Source organism: Sarcophilus harrisii, chromosome 1, assembly GCF_902635505.1.
Source record: "Sarcophilus harrisii chromosome 1, mSarHar1.11, whole genome shotgun sequence".
In the NCBI taxonomy this organism is placed as follows: domain Eukaryota; kingdom Metazoa; phylum Chordata; class Mammalia; order Dasyuromorphia; family Dasyuridae; genus Sarcophilus; species Sarcophilus harrisii.
The window spans coordinates 49,033,016-49,060,326 of record NC_045426.1 but is presented as its reverse complement, the minus strand read 5'-3'; the positions used below and the strand labels follow the sequence as shown (position 1 = coordinate 49,060,326).

General features: G+C 41.0%; 1 protein-coding gene across 5 annotated transcripts in view; it reads left to right on the top strand.

Moving 5' to 3' along the window:
• SRGAP3 (SLIT-ROBO Rho GTPase activating protein 3) overlaps window positions 1-4,884 on the top strand; it is a 268,193-nt gene extending 263,309 nt beyond the window's left edge. For 4 of the 5 annotated variants that reach the window (XM_031954495.1, XM_031954488.1, XM_031954480.1 and 1 more), the window contains one exon: window positions 1,376-4,884. In XM_031954495.1, the coding sequence (XP_031810355.1) occupies window positions 1,376-1,792 (417 nt within the window). In that variant the 3' untranslated portion in view covers window positions 1,793-4,884. The remainder of the gene's footprint in view (window positions 1-1,375) is intronic. The other variant, XM_031954503.1, reaches the window with a different exon arrangement.
• The last annotated feature ends 22,427 nt before the right edge of the window (window positions 4,885-27,311 follow it).

Below are 27,311 nucleotides of genomic sequence, written 5' to 3'. Positions count from 1 at the left end.
ATTAGCAAGGAGAGATGGAGCAAGGGAAGGTTTTTTTGGAGACAGAGGAGACATGGGCTTGTTTGTAGCAGTAGGAAAACATACAGTAGACATGGAGAAATTGAATATTAATGGGAGAGTAGAGATGATAGAAGGGGCAAGTGGCTAGAAATAACAGGATGGAATAGAAGAACTTCTGCATAAAGGAGGGCTGCCTCTGATACGGACAAGGGCTACCTCTTTGTGGGAGATGGAGATAAAGGAGCAGGGAGGCAGAAGTTATCTGATTGATATGAGATTAAAGGGAGGGGATTTTCTGAAAATTCAGGTTATTTTTTTAAGAAACTTGCCTTTGTCAAGTATTAACATTTTAGTTCCAGTTAATTTGTTAAATTAACCCTAGTCATCTAGCAAGGCCCTGAAAACATGGGACACAAGAGAGGTAAGTTTTGCTTCAGACAATTGGGGTTGAGGAAGGCTTGGTGGTTGGAGCCCTTCATGGGGAGGGGAGGCCCGATGTGATTCCTCAGTGGGCAATTGTGGGCAGACAGAGGAAATGATGACAACAGATGAGATCTGGATAGTGGAGGTGAGGACGAGGGAAATAAAAATTTTAAAAGGAACACAATATAGAAAGGAGAATGGAAGGGCTTTATTACTCAAAAACTACTTATTGAAAAATGCTGGTCTTCACTCAAAAAGGGAGTTTCTTTTCCTGGAAGTTCTCTATATCAATGAAATTGTCAAATCAGTTCCTGTTACTAATCTGTCATGGGAAGAGTAGACATGTTTTGATTAGTTCCAGAGGGCAGGACTAGGAACTCTATGGAGGGGTTATTGAGAGGCAGATTTTTGCTCAATGTACCTGATGACAACTAAAGGTGTCCCCCAATGGAATGGTGGGCCTTGCCAAGAAATGAGGTTCCCAAAGGTCATAAAATCATAGTGTAGGGTTGAAACGGACCTTGGAGATGCTCAAACCAAGGCTGGAAGACACCCCGGACCAGTTATGTTGCACAGGAGTTCCATGGATTGATCCTAGATAGACTCCAAAGTTCTCTCCAGGCATAAGAGTCAGAGGTCCTAGGAACCAGAGCTACAGGCAGGGTCTCAGAAACTGTAGCCTCACATTAGGAATCATCTCTTAGATTTGTTTAGACCTTTTAACTTTTCAGAACACTTTGATTCCCAAAGTATCCTAATAAAGAAGTGGGTGGGGAAAGGGAGGAAAATCGTTCTCCCCGTTTTATTTATATATGAAAAATCTGTGGCCCAGAGAGGTTGGGTCCCCTGGCCAGGAGCACGCATTGGTCAGTGGCGGGACCGGCACACCCGGGCCGGCGCCCTTGTCGGCTCTCGGGCTGCTGATGGATTCGCCCTCTTTCCTCCCCTGTAGGACATCGAGAAGACCATGAGCACGGCCCTCCACGAACTTCGCGAGCTCGAAAGGCAGAACACGGTCAAGCAGGCTCCAGATGTGGTCCTGGACACTCTGGAGCCCCTGAAGAACCCGCCCCTGGGCCCCATCAGCTCCGAACCCGCCAGCCCCCTGCACACCATCGTCATCCGAGACCCAGACGCCGCCATGCGCCGCAGCAGCAGCTCCACCACCGAGATGATGACCACGTTCAAACCGGCGCTGTCCGCACGGCTGGCGGGGGCCCAGCTCCGGCCGCCGCCCATGCGGCCCATCCGCCCCGTGGTCCAGCACCGCTCCAGCAGCAGCAGCAGCTCGGGGATGGGCAGCCCCGCCGTGACCCCCACCGAGAAGATGTTCCCCAACAGCTCCTCCGACAAGTCAGGGACCATGTAGCGCCAGACCCTGACCGCCTCCATCCAAGGAAAGCGCGGCTTCGGCGCCAGGGGCGGCCGCTTCTTTCCGGGGCGAGCCCGGGCTGGGGATGTCTTTTGGTACCGGGAGAAGAAAAGCGGCCCAAAGACCACTACCCCGGGAAAGACGCGCAGAACATTGAGTCGATGGTTCTTGGTCGCCATCTGTATTTATCTATTTGCAGAAAGGGATAGACGTAGAGTGTGTGTATATATATGCATAGGATATGTACATACACCAAAGTAGTCTGAACAGAAGCTTTTCATAAGATTTCAGCAAAGTGTAAAAAGGCTTATTCTGCTTATTGTCACTGGAAATTATTCTATATATATAAATATATATATAGATATGTATGTATGTGTCTGTGGGTGTGTATATATATACATATTTATGCATCTATATACATATACTATATATGTAAACACACATACCAAGTGTATAAAGTATGTTCCTTTTTATGAAAATTAGACTTACCTCAGACCTGTGCCGCTAAACATCTCCCGTAGAGTGGTTTGGTTGGATTTGTGGGGCTTCTCTGGGAGATTTGGGGGCACACAGCAACTGTGCATGAAGCAATAGAGCACTGGCCTTGGGAGATTCCCCTTCCGTGTAAATGGGCATCTCGACAGACTGCAAGGTGCTATGGGTAACGGTCTACTCAGAAAGGAGCCGGAGCGCCGGCAAACAGGCTTTCCTCGGTGACTGGGGAACCCTTCATGTCAAGCCTGGAAAGACTCCTGGGAACCTACAAGAGGGATGAGGGTCAGCCGTCTGCCATTAAGATAGACTAAAAATGGACGACAAAAACCTGCCGCCCCACCCCACTCCCAACCACCAAACCCTTGTATTTGTGTGTAGAAAAGGGGATTATAAGTACCTAAGCCTAAACGTAGCACAGTGTTGTGTGTGTTTAAAAAAAAATGGAAAAAAAGAGAATACAGTGGTGTTGAATACTTCCAGACCCAACAGAGCAGTAGTAATAAACCGATAGATATAACTATAGTGGTTTAACTTAGACTGTTTGGGAAATCCTTAATTTGCCTTTTTCTCTTTTTTACTAATTATCACCGTGTCAAATTGGGACTTAAACAGGCAAGGAGGCTTTGGTTTCCATTGGTTAATTTCAAGTTGCACAGTAATTCCCGAGAGTCTAACTTGGGTTGGGGTCCTCCCTCTTGCATGAAACGCATGAGCCATATTTGACCAGATCAGACAGGAGCCAGTCTGATGGGGTAAGAGTTTGCACTTTCTGTACTGTATAATACAGCTGATGGAGTTTATGCAAATGAAATTGCTTTCTGTTTCCTCCCTTTGGGGAGGGGAAAATGTGCTGATGGAGCTGGGATGCATGATTTCTTAATGTATGATGATCGAGTCTTCTCTCTCCTTATTGGGTTCAGGACCCTCTGTGATTCTCTTAGTTCACTTTATTTTCTCTTCTGATCCTTTTTCCCAGGGATGTGCCAAAAGCCGCAGGGTATTAGAGCACAGGTGAAGCCAGTTTGAATCTGAGCCTTGCTACTTAGATCTTGAATATTCGTTCAGGAAAACCCTCTGCTCACCTTGTCTAGTTCTTCCTCCACCCCTACTTCCCTAGACCTCTGGTTATTTTATTTCTATAATTGTGCTGATGAGCAAGAGAATTTCTGCTCAAATATTAAATGGGCAGCATCCTTGGAAACTTTCTGTTAATATTAGAGGGGTGGACGGTGGTAGAATTTTCTTGCCAGTTTCTCAAGGAGCTAGGTGTCATCTTGAATCAATAATAGCATATGTTGCTTGCAGGGCTCTCTAGATGCATCAGAGGGAGCTTTTGCCTCAGTCCTTCTGGTCTCCCAGGAACATCTCCTTCAAGTATCCCTGGAATTTTCCCATTACTGTTCATTCCTTTAGCTTAAGCATTGACCTGTGCCCTTTGGAAGATATAACAGTATCTACCCCTCTTCCCCCCCCCCCAATGAAGCATGTCATGTTAAGTCCTCAGGTTTTAGTGTTAATGAATGGGATGTTTCCTGTCTGATAGCAAGATCCAGGGTGCATGAGGATATCGGGTGCCTGGGGAGGGAAAGTTCTGAAGTCTGTAGAAAGGGGAAAAGTGAGTTTGCAGGGAGGGGAACCAAAGACAAGTTTCATATCCATCACAATTTTGCCTAAGGCTAGCTCTGGTTCTGTGAATTGGAAATCTTAATTATAAAAGGAGGCCCAAGATCACCTGGCTCAATCCCCTGATCATTGCCATTTCAGAGATTAGGTAGTGGAGTTGCAGAGAAGTGATCTTGTCCAAGGTCGCATAGCTGCTAAGCAACAGAGCCAGGGCTAAAAACCTACGTTATTTACCTCCTAATATGGTGATCTGTCCACTATATTGTGTAATCCCTGGATTAAGTACCTCAGTGGTCACTTTTTAAAATTTCCTTCAAGAGAGAATTGCCATTAAAGAAAAGGTATAGACTGGTAAATTTTGGTCATTTATATGTAAGCCTGTTGCATCCTCTTCTAGGGAAAAAAGATTTCTTCCCATCTGCACAAGAGCCACAAGTCTAAATTAAATATTCCAGCTATTTTGGCTGAGTGATCCCATAACACCAAATTGCAAAATGAAAAATTGCACCAATCGATTGGGATGATTTTCCCTCCTCTCTTCTGCCCCCTCCTTCCCAATTGAATTTACCATTGGCTTGGGCTCTGGTGTAGATAAAGCATTAGTAATTTTCTTTTCAGCACCCCATTTTCTTCCTATGGAGCTATTTCACACTTTCTCACTCAGGAAAGGCTTCCCACTTGGGTAGAAGTACCATATCATCCATAGTTACATTCCCCCAAAGTAAAAGCTGACCTGTTGGGTTGAAGCCAATGGAAGACAAATTCACCATGATTTTTTGATCGCTCTTTCTCTCTCAACAGCCAGGACCCATGCATGTTCACAACGCGTATCTTCCTGACCCTTGCCTGTTCTAGTCTGATCGATATTGTCGTATTTGTTGAAATGCTAGAAAAGTAACTATTGAAATGTAAACTGTATAAAAAAAAAAGGCTAAATGTAAATGGCAGCCAGTGCCACTCACCAAATCTTTGCACTTAGTAGATAGATCAATATAAAAACAAAACAACCCTTCCCCCCACAAACCTAATCTTTCACTGTACAGTGTGTGGGGGAAATGTAGTCATTAGTTAGTAGTCCTCGGTATAATCAATTTTAAAAGGGGAAGTGGTGTTTACACACTTGTACATAAGCGTTGTTGAAAACTGTGATGATCTCAATTAGTTCTCTGGCTTTCTGGAGTTTTTTGTTCTGTTCATTCACCTTAGTTGAACTCTCGAGGCCAAAGCCTTTTGTCTTTCTGGGGGGGCAGGTGCTCAGTCTGTTCTAAAGATGAACCAGTGAGACATTCATTTAAAACTGACCAAAGACATGACTTCTGGTCCAGTTTCCCATGTCGTCCCAGAGAGAGGAGCATCATTCGCCAATCTTTCTCGGGGACTTTAGGTCAAACCGTGCTTCCCACCCCAAACCCTTCTTTTTTTTTCTTTTCCCCTTTAGTAACTGTGGGTCTCTATAAAATTCTTGCCTTTTCTTGTTTTCAGTGCGAATGTTTTCTCACCTTTAAGCGCCTTTAGAAAATCCCAGAACACAAGATTGGCCCGAATCCTGAGCCTGGGAAGTGAATGCCACCCGATTTTTTCCTTTCACACCATTGGGCTAAATTCCCAGGGGACCTTTTAATCAAGAAATGGAGCGATGGGAATTGGGGAAAACGATGAGCTACTTTTCTGATATCACAACTCATGAGATGATAAACTGGAGAGTATTCAGAGGAGTCAACTAAGATGGTGAAGGACCTGGAAACCTTGCCATGTGAGGATTGGTTGAAGGAGCTAGAGATTAAACATCCTAGAGAAGAGATGGGGTGGGAGGGAGGGAAGGACTCAGGATTATCTGTTTTGAAATATTTGGGGTGCTCAGAGAGCAGGGACTAGGAATACTAGATAGAAAGGGCAAATAAGCAAATTTAAGCTTCTTGAATGCAAAAACTTGGAATAATGGGGAGTTGCTTTAAGGTAAAATGGAGATCTTTCAGCAGACTATAAGAGCACCTGTTGGGCAACTTGCAGAGGAAATTGTTTTTTTTAGTTCCGGATTGGCCTCCATGGCTCTGAGGTCCCTTCCCACTCTGAAATATTGGATTCTTTGATGGAAGTGAGGAGACAGCTTGATAAATAACTATGAAGCATTTTGCTCATAGTACATAACCTAAAGGAGAACATGGGCTACCAGAAAGATCATAACTGGGATTTTTCTATTTGAGCTATTTGGACTGGCTTCTTGGCTGGTTTTATTGGGTTGCCTTGTTGGGCTTTCTCATTCTTTTACGCACGAATGTGGAGGCCTTCCTGCTACTTGGTGGTATGTTGGCACTTAAAGCGCAGAATCTGGCCAAAGGACAGACCCCAAGGATAAATGTCACAGTCTCCTGTCTCCCCCCTCTCCTCCAGTCTTTTACTTCCTGTTTTTTCACTTATTTACCTTTTTCCCTAACAAGAAACAATAATAACTATGATAATAATAATTCATTTACTTAGCACTTTAAGGTTCACAAAGCGCTTCCCTCCTAACAACTTTGTGGGGTAGATGGTGCAAGTATTTTTCTCTCTCTTTTGCAGATGAGGAGACCTTTGTGTTAGAATGGGGAAGTGACTTGCCTGGAGTTACACAGCTGTTAAGGGTCAGAGTTGAGGCCTCCTGGGCCAAGGCTCCTTCTGTTCTTTTAAGTTGCCTCATAGCTAGCCACTGAGAAGACCACAAGGGCCCCACCAGACCTAAAAGGGATTGGTACTGATGGGGGAAAAGGGTAGGGAGAGCCAGCAGGGGATAGGAGGAGGAGGGGAGTTATCGAGTCCATTTTCTGCTGTGCAGAGCAAACTCAGACATCGGAAGCTTGGGTTCAGATTCAGACATCTGCTTCTGGGTTGTTTGGGATTCTCGGTCTTAAGGGCAACCATTGGAATTCCCAGCTGTGCCCGGGTTCACCCAGCTGGAGGGGCAGAGCCAGAAGGAATGGCATTCTGGGACTTGCTGAGAGGGGACTCTTAAGGCTTCCCTAGGTTGCTCTTTGCAGAAGAAGGCAGCCCACCTTCTGGTGCTGGCTTGGCAGCTCTTGCCAAACCCACTCCCCATAGCCACTGATTTCTCTTTCCTTTCGAACTCTGCTGTGTCAGCCACCTCCAATGTGACTGTTCTCTGTAACCAGAATATTAGTGCACTTTTCCTTTCCTAGACAGAAAGTATATCCTGGATAGAGATTTTTGTACATTTTGAACTCTTATTATCTCCTAGCAGTGTGACAGTTTACATGGTTTGGCAGTAGAGACAATTCTGATCATTTTCCAGTGGCCGGCATTCCTTGTCTATCCCTCCATCCCCATCTCGCTGTATACAGACCAATCAAAGCAACCTGGGGAAACTGTGCCCTCCTCTCCCCACTTTGATGATCATCATTGTTTCCCTGGATATTGTTTCTGTATGATACAACCAAATGTCCTTCACTTAGACTGTCTGTTTGGATCCTCTGTCCCTCCCACACACTGATGGTGCCCTGTAGACCAAGCCGCTGGTTTGACGTGGAGCTGTCCTGTGAAATAAAAACAGAGTAACTTTCTCAAACTGGCTGCGAATGCTTTCTGCAATTGCCCAGACAGGCATTTGCTTGGGGTGGGTGGGGTGGGGGGGATATAGCTTATATTCTGCCTGGAAGTTACAACTTAACATAAATCAGTAAATGAAAAATATATACAAAATAATGCAAAGTAATTTCAAGAGGCAAAGAATTGGTAGGGAGAGGGAATTAAAAAGGGCTTCATGGATAAGGTGGCACTTGAATTAGACTCCTAAGAGGCAGAAGTCAAGGGAGAGTACACTTGTTTAACAAGAGGATCACATGTACAAAGGCACAAAAGTGGTAGATGCAATATTATCAATAAAGAAGAATTAACTTTTAATGCCACACTGAGGATTTTGTATTCAACAAGGACACAAAAGTGGGAGATGCAATATTATCTATAAAGAAAAGTTAATTGACTAGTGTCCTTAGAGTGAAGAGTTCTTAAAGAGAGGCAATATGATATGAGGCAGGAAAAGGAAGTGGGGGTCAGATTATGAAGGGTTTTTAATGCCAGACTGAAGATTTTGTATTCTACGAGGGCACAAAAATGGGAGCTGCAATGTTATCAATAGAGAAGAATTAATTGGCTATTGTCCCTAGAATAGAGTTCTTAAAGGGAGACAATGTGATATGAAGCAGGAAAAGGAGGTGGGGTCAGATTATAAAGGGCTTATAATGCCAAACTGAGGATTTTGTATAATATTTCAGTGGCAATAAGGAGCTATTGAAGATTTTTGAATGGGAAGAAAAAGATGTCAGATTTGTGTTTTGGGAATATCCATTTGGCATCCACATGAGAATCATCAATATCAATCAGAATTGATCCAAGCCCCTAGCATGACACTTTCCATCATGAGATAGTAGTGGCCATAATGTACTTAGTTTTGGAGGCATCCAGGGATGAATATGGGCTGGATATGGGATTAGCAATAGAAACTGCTTTTATGCTTCATGTTCAACTTCCAGACAACTCGGGAGGTAACAGTGTCCTGGCAAAGAGCAAACAAGTGGAATCCAGGGAAAAAAACAACCCAACTTTGTACATTTATGTATGTCCCAGACCAGTCTGTTTTGTGAATGGCTCTCTGTCCAGACAATCTCTGGTTTATGTATTGTGATCACTGTCTTTTCCTTTTCACAAATGATTTTTAAGCTGTTGCCTTGAGAGAAGATCCAATGGAGAATCACTAGAAGGAAATGGAGAAGCCATCGAGTCTGATCCTCTCATCATGATGCCCCGAGATATTGAGGCTGAATGGAAAGATAGAGACGGGGACAGAATTAGCAAGACTGGTTGACTTAATCATGGCCACACAGAAAATAAATGGAGACTTGGGTCTTTTAAACCATTGTGCTTTGACAGGACCTCCCTGTAGAATGACTTCTAGAAACTGTCCTATTCACTGTACTCTCAAAGTTGACCAGACTTCATGGACTTAGCTCATTAACCCAGAATTCCTATAGCACTGGGGGAGATTCTAGGATCATAGGGAGGGACTATAGAGATTTCTTAGTCTCGCTTCATTTGGCAGATGAGAAAACTAGGGATTCAGAGAATTTAGAGGACTTGCCCAAGGTCATAGATTTTAGTGGGTAGTGAGTCTATGACCTGTGACTCCAAACCCAGTGAGCTTTCCACTACAGGACCAGGACCTCTGTTAGGATGCTGTTTGGTCAAGGACCTCCCTGGAAGCCCACAAACAAACAAAAATGGGACTTCAACCTTTACTCTAAAAGACAAGAAGAGCAGAACATGGGATTCCCTACTCCTCTTAGGAATTGGTTCTAGTTATGTCTTTTGCAGCAATGTCCAAAACCTTATCTTGAAAAGTCTTATTTTTCTTTTTGTTCCAACCTATGAATTCATTAGCAGGGAAAATTTAGGAAGAAAAGCAGTCTGGCAGTCATTCTGAAACTTATGGTTTTAGAAAATCACATGGGATATGGAGAGATAATAATTTTACTTGGCCATGACCCAAATCTTTCTGATTCCTAACAAAGGCTCTCTCTACTCATTTAAACACACTACCTATAATTTTCCCCTCAATATTTTAAGGACCAATGATTTCATTGGCATGAAGGTCTTTCCCTGCTATCACAAATCAAAGCTTCTCTGGTGTTTAAGACTGATGACTGTTGGAACAGAATCCATCACCTGTTGGCTAAACTTTTAGTGCTGTGCCTTGTCTCCTTGACATGGAAATCAAAGTGTTGGCAAGAACTGAAATGTCAACATGGTACAGTGGATAAAGTATGAGGTGCAGAGTCAGAAAGACTGAGTTCATTTACTAGCTGTGTGACTTTGGCTAAGTCATTGATCTGATCCCTCAAAGACTAAGTTCATTGAGAGGAAAGACAACTTTACTTTCCTTCTTTGCATTCCCAGCACCCTCACCCATGGTAGGTATTTAATAAGCACTCGAACTGAAACAAGGCCTTGACTTCACCATCAATTTGGTTCAGAATGAGGATCCATTGATTTAGGGAACTTCAAGAGAAGAATTTCTTCACCCATGCAGATCAGCAATTTATCTCTTACAGAATATCTTAGGTACTGAAGCTGGCCGAGGGTCACATTGCCAATATGTGTCAGAGGCCAGGACTTAAACCTAGATTTTCTTGACTAAAAGCCAGCTCTCTACCCACTATACCATGCTACCTGTCTTGTCTTCAAAATAAGGATAAAATTTTTCATATTGCCTATTTATGGGATCTTAGAACTGGCAGGGACCTCAAAGGCTGAATACGGGTCTCTGATTTTATAGATCAGGAAACAGATACTCAGGTTAAGTGGTTTACTCAGTGAGTGTCTTAAGGGGAGGTTTGAACCTGAGACTTTATGCTCCCAAGTCCAGTTCTCTATCCCCCTGATCACATTGCCTCTTCATGGAGTGGTTGTGAGTAAAACAGTTTTTAACCTTTTAAATCACTTAACAGAAATCCATATCTATATTTACACTGCTGCCATTTCTATGTTTCTTAAAGAAGTATTGTGAGAATCAAATGAGACTATGGAACACATTACTCAGTTGGATTTCCTTAGAGCATCCACTTGGGTTACGCCTTTGATGCTACCAATTGCAGGCTATCCATATTTTCACTTCCTTGGTGACTCTTGAATTCTTGTCTGTGTCTTCCCACAAATTATCTGTAACAGGTTACCCAAAGTCTTACTGCGATGTTTCCTGGCATCTCAGTGGTATGGTGATCTTGGCTTCAAGAAGGCTCAAGGAATATAAGCTCTGACAAGTTTTGCCCAGGTTGGAAAACCTTGGATTGCAACTTCAAAAATGATGATGATGATGTTGATAAAAAAAAAAAGAATAGGAATAAGAATAACATTTTATAGCACTTTAAGGTGTGTAAAACATTTTACACATCTCATGTGAGTATCACAATAATACTATGAGGTAGAAAATAATCAGGAATGTTCTGGAGTCAATTTGAACTGGCTCTTCTAAAAGCCAACTGGTAAATTTTCAGTGTCAACATTTATACCTTAGAAATTGGTGAACGCTACAAATCAGGTGGTCCAATGGAGGGAGATGGTCCAATGGAGAGAGTACCTGGCCTGCCATCTAGAAGATTCATCTTCCTGAGTCTTCATCTAGCTGTGTGGCCCTGAGCCAGTTAATTAACCCTGTTTGCCTCAGTTTCCCCTTCTCTAAAATGAATTGGAAAAGGAAATGGCCAACCACTTCAAAGAAAACCCCAAATAGGGTCCTGTAGAGTTAGACATAATGAAAAATAACTAACAATACAAATCAGAACTAGATTTCTTGTTTTGCTGATTTTCAGAAAGTGTTTTATGCATACATTTTTCACCCTTCTCCCTGCTGCAGGTTGTAGTTAAACATTTACTCAATATACTACTGATAACCAAACCATGGCAGCTTTCCAAGAACCACTTGGTGATGAGTTTCTTGGTTACTGCAACAACCTAAGAAATAGCATTGTGGAATAATGGAAATTGGGTTGGAATCTTTGCTCTTGCCAACCCCCCCCCTTTCTGCATAATCTTAGTCTGGTCATGTTATTTCTTAGATTTTTATGTTCCTCATCCATAAGACTAGAGAGCTGGATGAGGCTTTCAGCTGTAGACCCAGGCTAACTTGTTCAGGATTACACAGGGCATAAGTAGCAGAGTCTGATTTTCTAATTTAAAAGCTCTTTCCCCAACTTCACAAATCTTCCAGATGTGTTCTAGCAGCTGTTCCATGAGCCTGTGAGCCTTTCCAGCTCTAACTCTTAACTATGCCCCAAAGACATGATAGAAACTGTTTTGAATTGAAAAGTGCCTGGTGCCTTTAATATTAGTTACAAGAAATAAGTTACAAGAAATAAATACCATCTCTTCTCCAAACGTCCTTCTGTAATGTTTCATCACAACACGGAAGTGACCGGGGGTATTGGAGTCTGTGCCAGGAGAACAGGACACCCTGGCAGATTCTGCCAAGTGAAAAAGTCCTTGAATGTGAGCCAGAGACGTGCAGTCTAGCATCCAAAGACCAGCTCATCTTCTTGTTTTTTAATCTAGAGCAGGGCTTCTTATCTGTGAACTTGGTTTTAAAAAGTACTTTTGGAAACTATATTTCAATATAATTGGTAGCCTTTGTAATTCGATATATATTTTATTTCATGCATTTATTCTGAGAAGATATTTATCTCAGGTTTCCTCAGATTATTAAAGAGGTGCAAAAAATTCCTGATTTTTAGGAAAATTCAAGGATATTTTTATTATCTCAATTCACTGACTTACTAGGTCGAGATCACACTATGAAGGAGCAATAGGATCAAGACTGAAGCCCAACTTTGATCCCGATATTCTTTCCTCTGAGCCAAGCTGCTTTACCCTTTTGGGGATGAATACTGAAATCAGCAAGGACTATCCTTTTCCCCACCTCCTTCAATCATAATATCTTATCTAGAAAAGAATGTAGTGTATAAACATTTGTAGGAGGATAGCATGTGGAAGGGACCAGAGGGAGTATCAGTCAACAAGCATTTCTTAAATGCTTACCTCTCAGCAAGCCCAATGCTAAATACTGGAAGTACAAAGAAAGCCAAAAAATAATTCCTGGCCTCAAGGAGCCTACATTTGAATGGGGGAGGTCATGTAAAAATTACTGGGAGATTAAAATTATACCCAGAGTAGATAAAAATAATTTGAAAGGGGGAAGCAGTAGAAGCTGAGGGGATTGGGAGAGATCACTTGCAGAGGGTGGGAGCTTCTGTATAATCTCTGTCATCAATCCAATCCTCCATGCCAAAATCCTCCAACACACCCTCTCTCTCTTTCCCCTATCACCATTACCATCACCATCACCATCATCATCATGATATCATCTTCATTTTCTATTTATGGGTTCCTATCCTACTGCCTATAAACATGTCCAAGTCTCCTCATCCTAAAAGCAAAGCAAACTTTTCACTAATTCTGCAGTTTTCTCAAGCTCTGACCTATGTCTTTTCTTCCTTTCACTGCTAAAGTAGAGCTATTTTTGTTGCTTCAGTTCTCAGCTACTCATCCATTCCTCAATGCCTTTCAATATCGCTCTTAACCCCACCACTCTACTGAAATTGCTCTTTCAAAAGTTACTGGAGCTCTCAACTGCTGACTTTGATGGTGTTTTCTTAGCTCTCATCTTTCTTGACCTCTTCGAGAGTTTTGGATATTGTCAACCACTTGCTTTCCTGGATATTCTCTCCATCAATAGCTTCTGTGATATTCCTTTTTCCTGAGATTTTTTTCTACCTCCTAGGGAGCTGAAAGTTTCTAGCATGAAAGCTTCTAGTCATAAAAGATTTGATAGTTGAGAAATGCCAGATAGGAGAAGGGGGAATGTCTAGAGCAGAGGCAATTTATTTTAACAAACAGTTCAGAAAAATAGAGGGCTCCCAACAGCAAGAAAATCATAGGTTCAGATTGGAAAAAAAAGAAAAAAATAAATCTAAAAGACAGTATATCATTATAATGATAAAAAGATTCATATGTAAAATATTTGAAGATTTGCAGTGGTTCCAAATCCCCACCCCCAGAACTTTGTGACATTATTTTCATTTTGAGGAAACTGAGGGTGAACTTGTTTAAGTGACTAGCTCATTGGTTACTGAGTCTCTGCAATTCTACCTCAAGCTAATATTTTTTCTTTACTCATTGATATAAATTAATTAAATTCAACCAATACTTATTATGTATAATGGTAGTATTTGTTTATTCCTTCAAGTTTACAAAGAGCTTTACAAATATAATCTCATTTGGTCCTTGCAACAATTTGAGAGGTAGGTGCTATAATTATTTCCATTTTTAAAGATGAGGAAAGTGAGGTACTGAGGTTTTGTTGCAGGGACTCACAGCAAGGAAGTATCAGAGTCTAGATTCGAAGTTAGACGTTCCTGATTTCAGTACATTGCTCTATTTATCCACAGCACCACTTGTAATTACCTGTTATTACTCCTTTAAGAGGGACCTATAGATTCTGAGAACATTCCTGCAGTTGAATTTAAAAAAGTTTGAGGGCTAAAGTGGTGGGGTTTTTATTTCTTCCCTTTTGTTATGTGCCCAACCACCAAGATCCTGATTCAATCATGTGTTTGTATTTTCTTCCTCTGCATTCTTGGCCCCCTATCTTTTCTGCTTGCTAGCCAACAATGGCCAGCAATTATACCTGAAGAACTTGGGTATCGAGGAACTAACCTCCTGGGCAACATCTCCTGGCCCAACTGGTTTCTTGTGGCATTTTGGCTAAAATCTCTCTCTCCTTACTGGGCAGAAGGTTGGAGTTCTTTCATACCCCCTCCCTTTGGCCAAAAGGGGGAAATGTCGAGATCTTTGGATATTCCCCCTTTTCCAGAGCTAAGGTCCAGCAAGCAAGCTATGTCCTGAGCCTGGCAGGACAACAATCCTTTGAACACACCCTCTGGATGATCTCACCCTCTGGCAAAATCCCATCGTTATTATATTGCTTTGACCAGGTGTTCTCTGAGCTTAGACAAGCACTGGACAAGAGTCCACATTCTGGTCAGGAAGCCCTGCTATGAATCAAACTTGTCTTTTTGTTGCTGTTACCACTCACGGTCAGGGCTCCACCTCTCACTCTAGCCAGTTGGTAGAAGCACTGGGGTCTCCCCACACCGCCTTGGGTCTCCCCAACCAGGGGCAGGGCTCTAGCACGTGTGTCCTTGCTTGCAAGCTGTTTCCCTCACTTTGAAATTAAACTTCTGCTTGACTCTTGTCTCTGGCTTGTTCTGTTTGACTCTGGCCACTCACAGGTTGGAAGCCCATTATCTGATTGACATTAATTGGCGTCAGAAGTGAGACCATCCCAAGGGTGAGCACAGCAGATTGTTATTACGCCAAGCTCAGGGCCCAGCCTGCGTATTGGGCCTTAGCTCTGGAAAACAGAATGTCTCCTGATATCTTGATGGAATTATTCTCCCCCTTTCTTGAAGGATAAGCTATCATGAGAGGTAGCAATATAGCCAGGGATGCCTAAATCTGTAAAAGATACTGGGGAAGAGATTTGATAGAGAAACTGAAACAAATAAACAAAAATCAAATGATATAATGCGGATTGAAGGTAGGTGGTTTGGGGGGGGGGACAATGGCTACCATCATTCTCCCCATTACTCCACCTCCACCTCCAGTAGAACTCTGGAGCAGTTGAGACTTCCAGAGAAGAAACAGGGCAGCAGCAAGTCAGCATTTTGAGCAGATAAGATGGAACAGCAGCTAAAGCAAGAGCTGGGGCCTGGGTGTTCCTGCTTCCTCCACTATAGTGGCCAGAGAAGATAATCAGAATCAAAGGAGATTACCAACTCTTCTCTTAGTGAAGAGGTACCAGACCCGGGAAGGGAATGTTTCCCAATTCCCCATCTTGTTGCCCAAGATGGCCAAACCATTACCAACTTTTTCCCCCTTCTTTCTTTTGAAGCATTGTATAAACATTCTGTTCCCAAAGTTTTTATTTCCTTCTTTCTTTTGAAGCATTGTATAAACATTCTGTTTCAGTTAATTCCAAAAATGACTTTCTCTAGATAAAAAAAAAAAAATGATTGCTCTTATCTACTTTTGAATTCATTCATGGTCCTTATTTGTGAATGGAGGATTGCAAGAGAAAGAGGTACAATGTTTGTAATCGTATACACAAAGGAAGCTAGATGTCTAACCCCTCTGTTTAAAATGCTAGGATTATTTTTGTCCTAGCTGGGGGCTCTGAGTTAAATAATAAGAGATAATCGAATGTGTTTCATTGTTCATCGTTTTAAAAAATAAACTTTCCCAAAGACAGAAGTGGCTGAGTTTTTTCTACTTTCAGACTAAAATGGCAGAGGCCATTTTGCTGTCAGAAATAAAGCCGGACTATTGGGTCATGATGCATTATACATTCCCTCCTAAATGAACAAAAACAACTCTCCGCAAGTGTTGAGTTGAGGGAGACAATTAGAGAGTAAAAAGTACATTTTGGGAGGAGAGAAGGCTTGGCTAGATCTGAATAGCAACTTCTGTATTCTAAAGAGGGGGCCAGTCAAGTAACAGCATTTTTAAACCTTTATGCTTGATTCTATATTTCCCAACATATTCAAATATGTATAAGACACTAAGCTAAGCTCTGAGTATATAGATTTTTAAAAAATGAAATTGTCCCTATCCTCAATTTGTTTATATTCAAGATAAGGAACCCAAATTAATCTACAAAGATAAGAAAATATTGTAACAATAACAACTTACATTTAGAAAACACTCTAAGACCTTCAAAATGGTTCTTTCCCAATGTCACTGTAAAGCAAATACTACAATTATTCTTATTAGCATCTTATCTTACAGATATGGTAACTGAGGTACAAATAGATTTGTCCAAGATCACACAACTAATAAATGTTAGAATCAAAATTCAAAATCAGGTCTTTCTTGACTTCGGGTTCTATACTCTTACCACTATAGCACACCACTCTTTAGAGAAGAAGCACAATGACTAATTCATACTGAGTATGAATGACTGATAACAGAATCTTTTCTGAGAACAGCATCTGAGGACAGTGGGAGTGGTGTGCTAAGGGAAAAAAGGCACTGAAAGCAGAAGTGGGGATACAAAAGACAAACCCTGCCCACACCACAGTTTTGTCCATCTGTCCGTGTCTTACACAGTCTCCTCTGAGAGAATGAGTCAGAAGGAAAGGCCATGGGAAAAACAGAATGATCACAGGATCACAGAAGGATCACAGGAGTGATTAACCTTCCTTTAAAGAAGGAAAAATAGTTAATCTAGGTTAATACTAGAAACTGACCTGTCTGTGCTACTTTTACATGGTTTATCTGATACGATCCTCTTAACAATCTTGTTAGAATACATCAGTTCTATTATCATCACGATTTTTTGTTGAATGATCAGTTTAAGTCAAATGACTTGCCCATAGTCATATAATTAGTGTCCAAGATAGGGTTTAAACTTCTATCCATTTAACCAAGAAGGGAAGTCAAGGGAGATGGGATGGTATAGCTCTGAAAATAACTTAGTGACCTTGGAACCCCTCTTCCTCTCTCCTCTTCAAGAACTACTCTTTTATTTGAAAGGCTGGCCCACCCTCAATTTATACCTTTCCCCCCATGCCTGCTGACTGAGCCTGCTTCGGATTTGAACACATGTATATGCTAGGGTGCGTAATGTGCTCTTTTGCCATTTTCCCAGCAGTGTTCATATATTTCTACATCAATCATATATTCACTCTTTTCTCCATTCCTATTGATGCCATCTTCATTCAAATGATCATCAAGTTACCACTAGACTATTTTAAAAGCCTCCTAACTGCCCCCCAAATCTGTTCACAATGGCCAAAATAATCTCCCTAAGGCGCAGGATTGATGGGGTTACTCTTGTATTCAAAAGCCTTCAGAGGCTTCCCGAGACCTATGCAGTAAAATACAAATTCCTATGCTTTGCCATTTGACTCTGCTCTAATTCAGTTTTATTTTATATTATTCTGCTACTGTTCACCCTATGCTCCACCCAAGGAGATCTATCAACTGTTCATTTTATTTTACTCTATCTTCTCCATGCCTGGAATAAACTCCTTCATCCCAATGTTCAGAATCCCTATAGAGAGGCACCTAGATGGAATAATTTATAGAGGGTTGGAGTAAAAAATAGCACGTTCCTATTGTACTATATATCAAGCATCATGCTGACCACTTTATAAATATTATCTCATTTTTTCTCCTCACAACTGTAACTGATTCTAGGTTTGGTACTGTATCCAATGTGACACCTAAGGAAGTTCTGAGTTCAAAATACTTACTAGCACTTACTAGCTGGATTATTTTGGACAAATCACTTAACTGCTGTCTGCCTCAGTTTCCCCAATTCTAAAATGGAGGTAGTAGTACCCTCTATTTCACAGGATTGTTGTGAGGATCAAATGAGATAATATTTGAAAAGTGATTAGCCTGGCACATAATACTTACTGGCATTTAACAAATCTTTTCCTTTCTCCCTAGTTTAGTTCAGGTATCAGATCCCTGATTGATTTCTTTACTTTTTAATTGTTCTCTTTATATATAATAATGTATTTCTTTCCTGCAATAAAAGATAAACCCATTTCAATTCAGGTCTTCTGATCCCCATGCCACTATTCTTTAACACATGAAATTATATTCCTGAATGCTTCTGAGCCCTCCTGCTATTGCTTTTTTTTTTTTAAATCTATACTCAAGAGCCATACTTTCCTATGCTCCACTATCCTGCCAATGCTAATATATATAGCCTCCTCCTCCTTTGCCACCACCATTATTCTTTTAATAATTTTTTTGTTTGTATAAATACTTGCAAAGACAATTTTTAACATAAACCTTTACAAAACCTGTGTTCCAAATTTTTCTCTCTCCTTCCCCATTCCTCCTAACCCTGGACAGCAAGCAATCCAATAAAAGTTAAACATGTGCAATTCTTCTAAACATATTTTCATATTCATCATGCTATGCAAGAAAAATCAGATATAAAGGGGAAAAACACAAGGAAGAAAAAAATCAAACAACAATACAAAGGTGGAAATACTATATTTTGATTCATTGTCAGTCTCCATAGTTTTCTCTCTGGATGCAGATGGCTTTTTCCATCAGAAATCTGTTGTAATTGCTTTGAATCACCTTGAAAAGAGCCAAATCCATCACAGTTAATCATCACACAATTTTGTTGTTGCTGTGGACAATTTCCTCTTGGTTCTACTCACTTTACTTAGCATCAGTTTATGTAAATCTCTCCCGGTCTTTCTGATCATTTTTCAGAGAACAATAATATTCCATTACATCCGTATGCCCTAGCTTATTCAGCCATTCCCCAGCTGATGGGCAGCCACTGTTTCCAATTCCTTGCCACTACAAACAGGGCTGCCACAAACATTTTTGCACATGTGAGTCCTTTCCTCTTTTTTAATAATCTCTTTAGGATACAGATCCCAGTAGAAACACTGCTGGGTCAAAGGGTATATATCGTTTTATAGCCCTTCGATCAGAGTTCATATTACTCTCTGGTTGGATCATTTCACCACTCCACCAACAATGCATTAGTGTGCCAGTTTTCCCACATCCCCTCCAACATTTATCATTGTCTTTTCCTGCCATCTTAATCATTCTGATAGCTGTGAGGTGGTACCTCGGAGTTGTCTTAATTTGCATTTCTCTGATCATTAATGATTTAAAGCATTTTTTTCATATGACTAAAAATGGCTTTAATTTCTTCACCTGAAAATGGTTCATATCCTTTGACCATTTATCAATCACCGTCATCATTTGGTTTCCAATCTCATCACTGAACTGAAACAGTTTCTTGAGATGACCGTCCCTTCATTGCCCAATCTAACAGCCTCATGCCTCTTGATCTTTTCATAGCATTTGAAACTCTTTATCACCCTCTCCTCCAAGACGTTTCAAACTCCCCGAGTTTTTGTGACCCCGTCATCTCCTAGCGCTCTTCCTACTCATTAAGTCGTTCCTGTTCAGTCTCCTTTGCGTATTTTCTATCCCATCGCTTCTCCCCAGCAATTGGGTAAGTGTGCTGGATTTCTCCCTTGGCCCTTTTCTTTTCAATCAAGCAAGCAATCGATCAGGTAATCAATAGCCATTTACATACGACGTGTCTCTATTGTGTGCTAAGCGCTGGGAATACAAATATAAAAGGGAGATGGGGTAGGCTGAGAAATGTTTCCAGATTGGGGGGGGCGGAGAACAAATACTTTAATCTGCCATATCAACTTTTCCCCATCACTTTCTTTCTTTTTAAAAATAAATTTGTTATTTATTATCCATGAAAAGAATATATTGGCTAAAGCAAAGATATTTTTTTTATTTTGAGTACCCTCTATTGTTTCACACTCCTCATCAAAATTACAAATTTATAGTTGAAAAGACTAGTAGACAACCTGGTATAGCTATTACCTAAATGAAAACTGGCACATGTATATTGTGTGCAATAGTAATATTAACAGATAATGGGCTTCATTCCAAAATGCTCTTCCCAGGAACACTGGTTGTTCTTTCAAATATAAAAGATCATTATTTAACTAATGCAACTGTTTGAATTTGAGTATTTTTTTAATTTATTTTTTATGGAGAAATTTTTTTATTATAATAACTTTTTATTGACAGAACCCCATCACTTTCTTAAGTCGAAACAATCAATAACATTGTAATTAGTGGATTGTGTGTAAGGAATGAGTGATTGAGCAGTTGGGCAGCTGCAGTTGAGCCTGGCTGCAGGAGGCGTCTGGGTGATACCTCGGGGTGCGGGGGGAGAAGGGGGCTTGCGGATGGGGGTGGGTGTGGTGCGGGGAGGGAAGGGAAGAAGGGTCAGCTCTCTGAACTAGCGAGTGTGGGAAGGAGGGATGTAAAGCGGCTCCCCCCCCGCGCTCACGCCCGGGGAGGTGAAGGGCGCATTCACTCTCAGAGGCACCGGACCGAGGCGCAGGGCGTGTCCCCTGAAAGCACCGCGGCCAAGGGAGGTTCTTCTGCCGGACCTCTGCTGCCCCCGTGTGTTCACGTCTCAGAACGCACACGGGTCCCGCCCGACTCTCGGGTTCCCCTCTGTGGCCGTTTGCAGAATAGCTGACGTCATCGGACCCGAGCGCCAAAGTGCCCCATCCCGTGTCAGACCGGCGCGGTCAGGCCCCCCCCCCCCCCCCCACCTCATTTGTCTAACCTGCAAACACTCTGTGAGGCAGGGAACTGCGTGGGAAGAGTAAGGGTTTGTCCGTTTCAATGAGCTGTGGAAATTGATGCTGTGCGGTTCATCCCAGTGGTCCTCAAACTTTTGTTCTCAGTATCTTTATCCTCTTAAACATGATGGAGGATCTGTCCGAAGAGTTTTTGTTTATGTGCGTTATAGTTATAGATATTGATCACATTAAAAATAAAAACCAATGATGAATTTGTAGACTCTCTGAAAGGATTTCAGAGATTCCCAGGATGCTCTGGACCAGACTTTGAGAACCACTGCAGATTCTAGCCCAACACGCTCACACACTCATACACGCTTTTACACACACACACTCTCACATACTCACACACTTACACACATACTCTCACATACACACAAACACTTACACACATATACACACTTTTCCACACACTCTCACATACTCACAAACACACACACACATACACACTCTTACACACACTCTCACATACTCACAAACACACACACATACACACTCTTACACACACTCTTACATACTCACAAACACACTTACACACACATACACACTCTTACACACACACTCTCACATACTCACAAACACACACACACAAATGCACTTACACACACATACACACTCTTACACACACTCTTACATACTCACAAACACACTTACACACATACACACTCACACACACACTCTCACATACTCACAAACACACACACTCACATACACACAAATGCACTTACACACACACTCTTACACACACTCACATACACACAAACACACTTACACACACACACTCATACACATACTCTTACATAGACACACACATACTCTTATACAAACACTCAGACACACAAACACACACACGTACAATTATACACACTCTCACATGTACACTTTTACACACACACTCTTACACAAACACACACATACACACACTCACAACCATACACATAAACATTCTTTCTCACACACACACACATACACACTCACACACACTTCCCCTCCTGCATTAAGCTTAGTAATCTTTATTTTATTACTGGATAGTGACAGAGTGGGTGGTTGCTGCTGAATGCACAGAACAGATGGGAGTTCAGAGGAGGAACACATCTCCTTTCTGGACCTCAGTTTCCTTACCTGTAAAACGAGTTTGAGCAGAGGAAGATGGACTAGAATGACCGGGGAGGTCTTTTCTAGTTTTGAACCTGAAATTCTAGATGTTGTCATTGAAGTGGGATATAGCAACCCAGGGAGATGTCTTGGAGAACATAAAATTTAATCTGATCCTGAAGGATAAGTAAGATAGAGAGAATCCAGACAAGCAGAGTGATCTGCCCATAAGCAGAGACATAAAACCAAGCTGTATTTGGGGGCACAGCATACTTCGAGCACAGAATATTACGCAGAGCAGCAAGTGACAGATAAATCTGGAAATGCAGATAGGAGCCAGATGGCAGAGGGCTTTGAATGCCTTGCTGAGGAATTTATATTTTATCCCTGAGAGTGTTCTCAGTAATAATAATGAACATTGATATAGCACTTACATAACATTTATAGAGCACTGTGTGCTGGGAGTTGTGCCAAGCACTTGGCAATGATTGTGTCATGTGGTTCTTACAAAAACCTTGAGAAGTTCTCACCATTTTACAGGTGAGAGAATTGAGGCACAGAGAGGTTAAGCGATTCATCCACTAATTAAGTGTCTGAGGCTGAATTTGAACTCAGATCTTATAGACTCCAGACCCTTTATTTGTGATATGATGTGAAGTCTACTGATTTTTGATTCAATAAGTAATCCCTAAACACTTGCATATCTCAATCAGGCAATCAACAAGCAAATATTAGTGCTTAGTAATAGTATTTACGGATTACTGGAAAGTTAGGTGCCTGGGATACAAAGTCAAAAAAATCAAATAATTCCTTCATTTTATTAGAAATACCTACTGGTGTGAGTATATAAGGAAAAATAAAGACAAGCTATTTATGGTTGCTCTTTTTCAAATCATAGAATGGTCAGAAGCGTGTGAGGTAGTTCTCTAGCCTTAAGCAATCTGCTGGAAGCAGAAACTTTGAGGCTCATTTTCCTGTTTTCTTCAAAGCCGGGCAGATCTGAAGCTAGATGTACTCAAAGATAGCCACAGTCCAGATGGCTGTCTTTGTTTTTCTCTACTTCTCCCTAAAATGACTAAAAGGGATGTGCTGAGGTAACATCGTGCTGTGGGAGAAGTGACAGCTTTGGTGGAGGGAGCTCCAGAGATTCCTAGGGCACCATTTACATACTGTTGGATTCTCCATAAGCCATTTCTTTCCAATCAGCCTCAGTTTCCTGGTCTGCAGTTATAGAAAAGTGATGATGGGTGAAATGTTGGGCCTGGACCAAGAGGAAATTTAGCAGGGAGAAACTGGAACCCCATGTTTAATCAACCAACAAGCATGAGTGTTCAGTACCTACTATGCGCCAGGCACTGTGAAATATATAAAGACAAAAACATAAGCTCCTGCTCTCACATTCTGTTTGAGAGAAATGAGATGTATAAGATGGCCAAGTGAAAAAATAACATTTTGTACTTTCCCTCTATGAGATCAATTCAAAAGAGAACTGGGGATTTTAGTTAAATAATATAGTAAAGGACAAGGACAATGTTTTGCCTTCCTTTGTATCCATAGTGTTTATCATGGCACCTGGCACATAGTAGGTGCTTTTAGGAAAGCTTGTTGTCAGATGGTTATTTTAAAAGGTAACACCACATTTCATTGATCTGGATAGAAATAGTCTCACTGTATCTGAAATATCATGGTTTCCATAGCTTAATATGGGCATTGATTTTGACCTATGTTCAGAGGAAGGGAATTGGGGTGATGAGAAGTTCTGAAATTAGATCAAGGATTTGGAGATATTTTTGTCAAGAGAAGAGGAGAATTAAGAAGGATATGACAGGCATTTTCCAATATATAAATGGCTGTCATAATAGAAGAAGTAATAGACTGTTCTGAGAGCCATCAGAGCTCAGAACTAGAGACAGAAATTAGAGGGAGACAGATTTTAGCTTAGCATAAGAAAAATGTGAATGAATGAATGAAAAATCACTTATTGAAGTCTTACTATGTGCCAGCCACTATGCTAAATACAAAGGACAAAAAAAGACAATCCCTGGGTGCAAGAAACTTCCATTCTAATGAGGATGGCAATGCATAGAGATTAGTGGTTAAGGAAGCAGGTTTTTTATCTGAGGGCTCACCAAGACTGTGAAGGGAACCATGGGGCCCCAGAGACACAGGCTTTTTTCAGAAGAAGGGGCATAAAATTGGAGAGGGACAAGGGCACTAGCATGGAATCAAGATAGCCATGCAGCGGGTTTTTGGACTCAGTTGGATAAGACAATTGCTCACAAAAGAATGGACCATATTTATGGTCATGAGCTCCCTCTGGCACTGGTGATATTCTAACAGAAGTTGGTTGTTTGCTTTATAGGGATATCATAGAGAAAGTTGTTTGTTTTAATGGCTAAGAGGTAAATCTTCCTCCCTAGAAGATTCTGGGATTTATATCTATATAGCTATATATAGATATAGTTAAAGATAGATAAAGTTGCACATTGCAATGTGCATATATATATTTCAATGTACAACATATATATATATACACACACATATATATAGTATAGATAGATAGATAGATCTCTCTCTCTCTCTCTCTCTCTCTCTCTCTCTCTTTTTTTCACTACTTGTCTGGGAGGAGAGATAATAGGAGAATAAAATGGAGACACTGTGGTATCATAGAAAGAGCTCTGGTATAATAATCAGGAGATTTGATTTTGGGTCAGATTTGGAACAAATTAAATAAATACTTTCTGGTTCTTCCTCATCTGTCAACCTGGGATTCAGAAGGTAGCTAAATATCAAAATCCATAAAGCACTGGACCTGAAGGCAAGAAAGCCAGAGTTCAAAACCTACCCATGATACTTATTAGCTGTGTGACCCTAAATTTGTTTCCCGCAGTTCTTCATCTGCAAAATGGGGATTATGGGACTTATCCTAAAAGGATGGTTGTGAAGATAAAATGAATTATTTGTGAAGTGCTTTTCAAACCCGAAAATGCTATGTGAATGCTAGTGGTTATATTAAATTCAGCAAACATTTACTGAGTATCTACTATGTACTAGGCATTAGGAAAACAAAGATTTTTCTAAATGACACAGTCTCGGGCCTTAAGGAGTTTTCCATGGATATATTCTCAGATAAGGCTTGATGGGGTAAAGGAGCCATCCAAAGCCATCTTGAACAATGTGAGATCAGAGAAAGTACTTTAAGGTGAGGGGCACCGAGAGGACTTTACCAACAATCATTTGAATTGAAATTTGGAGGAAGAAGAGGATTCTGGAAGGCAAAGGAGATGAAAAAGAGGTATATTCTGGGCCAGGAGGGGTAACCTTCACAAACATGGCAGTGAGATACAAGATGTTAAGGTCAAGGAAAAGCCAGCGTCTGTTCTGGCTAGTCAGGGAGAGTTGATGAGGGATGAATGCGAAATAAGGTTGCCAAGGTCAATTAAAGCCAAATTATGAAGGGCCTTAAATGCCAGGCTGAAGAGTTGGGATTTTATCTTGGGAGAGAGAGAGAATCACTAAGGATGCTTAGCAGGGGATTGACATGCTCAGTCTTGTGTTTTAGGCTGTTTGTTTGGGGGGCTGTCAGTTAATAAACACTTATTAGGTCCCTGCTGTATGCCAAGCACAGTGACGAATGCTGGAGTTGCAAAGAAAGGCAAAGGACAATTCCTGTTCTTAAGGAGCTCATAATGGAAGGAGGAGACAATAAGCAAAAAACTATAAGCAAGTTGTATACAAGCAAACAAGAAAATACAGGATAATTTGGAGATAATCAACAGAATTTGGGTCAGAGAGAGAATTCAGAAGTAGAAAGGTCAGCTGGGTGATACAATGGAAAGAGTAAAGGGCAGGACACTATGCTTACAAAAAAGGAAACTTAGACCCAATAAAATTAAGTGACATGTCTCATGCTAGTAAAAGGGACTTGACTCATCTTATTTCAAAGTGAATTTGTTCCTTCCTATGTTGTGTTGTCACACATCTTATTTTCTGGATATTTATCTTCCAGCTTGTCTTGGAGGTGGCTTCCATGTCTACTTTTCTGAAAGGTCCCTAGGGCCTCCCAGAGGAACCAGTTCTTGTCATTTAAAATGTCCTACTTGGGTGAGGAATTTTCTGTTACTGATGCCTGAAATCTCAAAATCTCACCATTAGAGCTACATGTCTACAGAGTCAACATTAGCCTCTCCCTTTGTCTTTTGAAGTACTAGTCCTGGGAGTGAGGCATGCATGAATAATTTAGGGTACAACGGTTTGTTGAATGATTTATGTCTATTTGTGCTTGTCATCTCCTATGATGGCAGTCACTGTGTTTTTCTAAACCTTCTATCTTCCCCCCATATCCTCAATGCTCTACTTACAGTAAATATTCAGCAAATGTTTACTTTCTAGTTTCTGCTGGATAGCTTTCTTTTATTTTAGAAGTTTTTGTTTGTTTGTTATCTCTATGCCCTGGGAAAATCAGGATGTATCAGAATCAAGTGTCTGGGGCACTTAACTTGAAACACTAATGGTAGGTACAGAGGGGGCCATTTGAAAAGAGAACCTTTGTGATTTATGGGGAGAGGAGAATACCAGAGGAGAACTTCTGAGAAACTTCAGACTTATTGAAGAAATCCCAAGAGAGCCTTTTCATGATCAGCTTTTCCTTTAGCTGACGTCTAGAAGGACATAGGATCATTGGATCATGGGATTGTGGGAGAATTGGAATTTGATACCACTCTAACTAGATAGTGGGACGTAAACGTAATGAACTAAAGTAGAGTTTGTCCCTCAACCTTCTCTTTTAGAAGGAAAATATCTGGACAGAATATGAAGGGGATGGGGCCCCCTACCAATCTTTGGGTAGATCTGAGATACCAGTTGAAGAAGAATTAATAGATATGGATAGATATTGAGATTTTAGATCTCTCTCTCTCTCTCTCTCTGTCTCTCTCTCTCTCTCTCTCTCACACACACACACACACACACACACACACACACACATACACACAAACACCACAGTGCATTTCTTAGGAGTTTTAAAACAGATTTTGTAACAAGGAGTCTGTTTAACCTACATGAAAATGAACAATTTTTTGGAATTCAAAGAAACTGCAAAAAAGATAGATATTGAAAACATGAGTGCATATAGTAGGCAAGTAATAAATAAATGCTTGTTGAATTGATTTGATATGAGAGATGAACAATTTAATTATGGATTATGATGGGATTAAATCATAACCTTGGATAAGAACTTTAGAATGCACAGAGAGAAGATGAGTCTGGCTAAATTGAGATGCCAGGAAATGTAGTAGTATAGTTCAATTTTAATAGTCACCCAGTAGCTCCATCAACTATAGAAAATGTATTAGTTTAGCTGTTTTTAGGGACTGTGTCAGAGAGTGAGTGGAGGCAGCTCTAGCCTAAAGCACCACCTGGTGACCAATATAGACATGACACTCAGTAATCACTTGGAAGTTCACCTTATAAAATGCTATAGATAAAACCCTGTGTGAAAGTAAAGCAGTGTTTCAGCTAAGTAAACAAAATTGTCAATG